The sequence below is a fragment of the Neophocaena asiaeorientalis genome, unplaced genomic scaffold (assembly GCF_003031525.2).
Source record: "Neophocaena asiaeorientalis asiaeorientalis breed wild unplaced genomic scaffold, Neophocaena_asiaeorientalis_V1.1 scaffold474, whole genome shotgun sequence".
NCBI lineage: Eukaryota > Metazoa > Chordata > Mammalia > Artiodactyla > Phocoenidae > Neophocaena > Neophocaena asiaeorientalis.
In genome coordinates this window covers 604,728-608,672 of record NW_020175391.1, presented here as the reverse complement: position 1 = coordinate 608,672, position 3,945 = coordinate 604,728, and the positions used below count along the sequence as shown (strand labels likewise).

At 43.9% G+C, this 3,945-nt stretch overlaps 1 protein-coding gene across 3 annotated transcripts in view; it reads right to left on the bottom strand.

Annotated features, from left to right (window-relative positions):
• The window catches only part of OTUD7B (OTU deubiquitinase 7B), a 56,391-nt gene that overhangs the window by 7,181 nt on the left and 45,265 nt on the right, over window positions 1-3,945 (bottom strand). For all 3 annotated transcript variants that reach the window (XM_024765779.1, XM_024765777.1, XM_024765778.1), the window contains 4 exons: window positions 2,930-3,057; window positions 2,471-2,620; window positions 1,774-1,888; window positions 725-809 (listed from right to left, as the gene is read on the bottom strand). In XM_024765779.1, coding sequence (XP_024621547.1) covers window positions 725-809; window positions 1,774-1,888; window positions 2,471-2,620; window positions 2,930-3,057 — 478 coding nt within the window. The remainder of the gene's footprint in view (window positions 1-724; window positions 810-1,773; window positions 1,889-2,470; window positions 2,621-2,929; window positions 3,058-3,945) is intronic.

The following is a 3,945-nucleotide window of genomic DNA, read 5'->3' as shown; positions in this document are numbered from 1 at the left end:
AATAACTTACTTTTATCTCACCCCCTGCAATTTGATGCCCTTCTGTAATAAGGAGATACCAAAATGAAGCCTGGATTTTGCTCTTCTAGAACAATGAGCAACTATACAAATATATGGCCTCTGGGTGAGGAGGGAGAATATTCTATAGACACTAGAATGGCCTTTATTATAAATTTCTCTATGCCAAATTCTGCTCAAAATTAATCTCAAGGAAGTCTTGAATAACCACCCCAAGCCTTAACCATTCTGCATCCCCTCAAGTTCTAGACATTCAGCACTGGAGTCCATCAGTTGGCCCTTGCTCCTGTGTTCCTGTTCTATGGATAATAATGACATCCTCAGAACCTACTGTATCAGGAGCCCTTTAAGCTATTCTGTCTCCTCTGGTGCCCAACACAGAGGTCTATGTACAGAGGGCTTGGAACAAAGTAATAACAATCTCAAGTTCACCAAAAAGTTCAGAAAACTTTTCTTGGAAGAATGTGTTTTAGTATCAGAAAGCAGAGCCTGGCCGGTGAGAAGATATAGAAAACAAAGGGCACTAACACGTAGAAAGGCAAGAAAAAGTGTCGTTTGGAATTTATCTGATATTTTCTAGTTACTCCTAACCTTGAATCATAAGCCACTACTCAGAAGAGACTCAGAAGGAACCACCACCAGATTTCCTTGTTCTCCCTGACATGAAAATGAGGACATGCAAGGGTGGGGTGGGAGAAGTCCTCACCTGTGCATCCGAGGACACTGGGATCCACTTCACATTCATGTAGCCATGCAGCAGATGCAATTTGACCTCTAGGGACAGGATTACACTGTGAAAAGGAGAAAAAAAGAATTTCAAAATACTGTGACCTTTAAAAAGCAGAGCAGTGTGATCCATTTGGGAGGTAGGGTGGGAGAGGGCTACATGGCTGGGAACTCAGACAGGGTTGAGTTTGAATTAGGGTTCCACCAATTACTAAGCTTTATGACCTTGAGCAAGTCACTTCAACCTCCCTGAAACTCAGGGAGGGGTTGATAATGGGTATAGATAATAATATCTATCCTGCAAGGTTGCTGTGAAGATTAAAATAGTATTTGAAAAGGGCCCAGCACAGTGTCTGGAAACTAGGAAATACTTCCTAAATGGCAGCCACTATTATTGTTGTTGCTGTAAGTATTACTCAGAAGGAGCTTTTCATAATTAGGTGAGAACTATTTAAAAAGCCATAAACGCTGGGTTTTTAAATCAAACCGTCTCAGTTGGGTTCAGTTTTAGGAGCCCGAAGAAGGCGGCACTGGCTAAGAGGTAAGGGAGGAGCTTTTACATTCATAAGCTCTTATGGGAAGTTTGGAGGCAGGAGGAAGCCAACTTCTGGGAGGTGGCAGGGGGGCGGAGAACATATTTTTCTTGCTGTTTAAGTTCCAGAAAGGCAAAAGCCCAGACCAAACTGTTTTGGTCAGCTATTTAAAACCCTTCTCATTTGGGCTGGGAGAAGAAGTGTGATTTGATTATCTTGATTTTCTGATCACTGTTTTGGGGATTCTGCAAGAACACTCCTCATACTGTAAGGAGATCCCAGGATTCCCTTGTCTTTCACAGGGAGAAAAGGCAGCTGCAAGAGTCCTGGTGCCCAATCTGTCTCCCTCCTCTCCATCTTCCCAAAGACACTGGAACTAGGATGCGACTGTCTTTGCCTCTGAGCTGAGGAAAAGTCCCCAGGAGACGGACATCGGACATCATATGTGGAAGAGATCGCAGCTACAAAGCAGATAGAAAGGCTAGGCTTGCCTCACCTGGCCAATCGGACATTGTCATTGTCATCTTTGCCCCACTCCCAGCCCTTTCCAGGGTCCACAGCAAAGTGCAAGGGCAGCAGCTTATGCTCTGAATCTGTAAGTGGGATCACAGCTGGGAAGGAAAGAAACATGATCAAGGAGTCTCTTTGAGGAGAGAGGAAGGCAACTGAACACAGACTGACTTCAGTGAAAAGGAGGCTGAACCATACCAAAGGTCTCTAACTGCAGTCACTTCTCAGTTCGTAATATGTGAATTACCTTAGCATTTAAAAACTTAACAGGCAGGTTTTCCCTTGTAACCCAGCACACAATTTAGGCCACTAATCTCCATGACTTCCCACCAGTCATCTAGCACCTATGATGTTCTTGCCAGTTAACGGAGATTCAGGGAATTCAAAGTCATTATCAAGACGAATATAGCAAAGCATCATTTGGAAGGTACTATGACCTTACTGTATTAGCTCTTTACTCCAGAGCAGGGAATACAGGCTGTGTTTTTCTCCAAACCTTTTTTCTTTTTTTAATTTTAAAACCTCTGTATATCTTATAGCTTAGTAAAACAGTATCAACATGCACTGTCTGAGCTTGCATGTCGCTTAATTCTTTGCTCCTACATTCTCTCTCATTTCAGTTTTCCGAAGTGAAAATAAAGCAGACCAAAAGACACCAGAGACACAGACATTGCATTCTGCACCTTGTTCCTTGGCATTCTCCTTCTGTTCCATGGACACAAGTGCAGAAAAGTGGGCCTGATCGTAGGCGAGCACCAGAGGGGAGCGGTGACACTGGCTGGCTGGAACCTCCAAGGGCAGATAGATTCCCCCAAAGGGAATAGGGGCAAATGCTGCAGGAAACCACGGAGATTATCATTAAGGCTATATTCTTGCCTAGTGGGAAATCCCTCCACCCCACTCTGCCAATTGAGCCCCCCCTCTCATTCCAACCCATGTTTAATAATTCTTTCCTAAGAAGCCACATCAATTAACCTCAGCTGCTTTACTCTGAATCTCATGAGAATTTCGCCTTGTTCTAATTTATACCTTGTTTTTTTCCCAAGGGTCTATATAACCCCTTTCCTGCCCTCCTTCCAGTGCTTAGCCCAAGGCTCTGCAAATAGGGCTGCTCAGGGTAGAGTGAGGACTGACTGACTCACCTTCCCCGCCAGAGTCCCTCAGCATGGTGTCTGCCACAACAACTATGGGCCTCCTAAGCACGTGGGCAAGGACGAAAACGTGGAATTCTTCTAGGCTCTCATACACAGGCTCTTCTGAACTCTCCACCCTAGAGTTGCAGGAGGCGAGAGAGTGGAAGGGGTGCGTGGCAGGGAGAGGGAAGAAAACAAGAGACCCATGAAGACCAGCTCTGCAAAGAGGAAAAAACAATGTCCCTTCCTTGTTTTCCAGTCTTAAGGCTGCCACACACACAGCTGATTACTTTATGCTACCATGGCTGTTTCTACTTCTGTTTCACAGATGGGGAAATACAAGAAAAGAAATATGAAGGTTCAAGAGTTAAAGTAGTGTTAGGAATTGGCACGTAATCCCTCTCTTAATACCCATCTTGTTCAACAACCGTCCCCAATTCTTTGTCCAGTAGCTCAGTGTACAGCTGTGTAGCTTCATCCTGCTTATCACTTTACGCACCACAACCACCCACACATCACACTCACCATGTCCTATCAAAAAAGGACAAAACAAAACACAACAGGAAAGAAACAAAAATCCCTCCTTCTATTTTCACTTACTTGAAGAACAGCCTCACCCATCTGCTTAGTAGCCTAATCAGAAATCTGTGAAATATTTACTGTTCTTTATATTTCATCTTCAATTAATCACCTGGCTTGACCAATTCCATCTTTTAAGTGTCTCTTGTAACTGTCTCCTCTGGCCTATCTGCAACCCATCACTCTTGCTCACACCCATTACTACTACTCCCCTCCGTTTCATCATCCACTCTGCTGTCAGTGTGTTCAAATACATGAATTTGCTCCCGTCACTCACAAACTCACAATTTAGTGGCTTCCTGCCCCCTAAAGCAATGTTATTCAACATTGGGTGCTTGCTACAAATGCAGATTTCTGGGTCTCACCTCAGTCCAACTCAACTGGACTTCCTTAGGGTGGAAGTCCAAAAATCTGCATTTTTTTTTTTTTTTTTTTTTTTTTTTTGG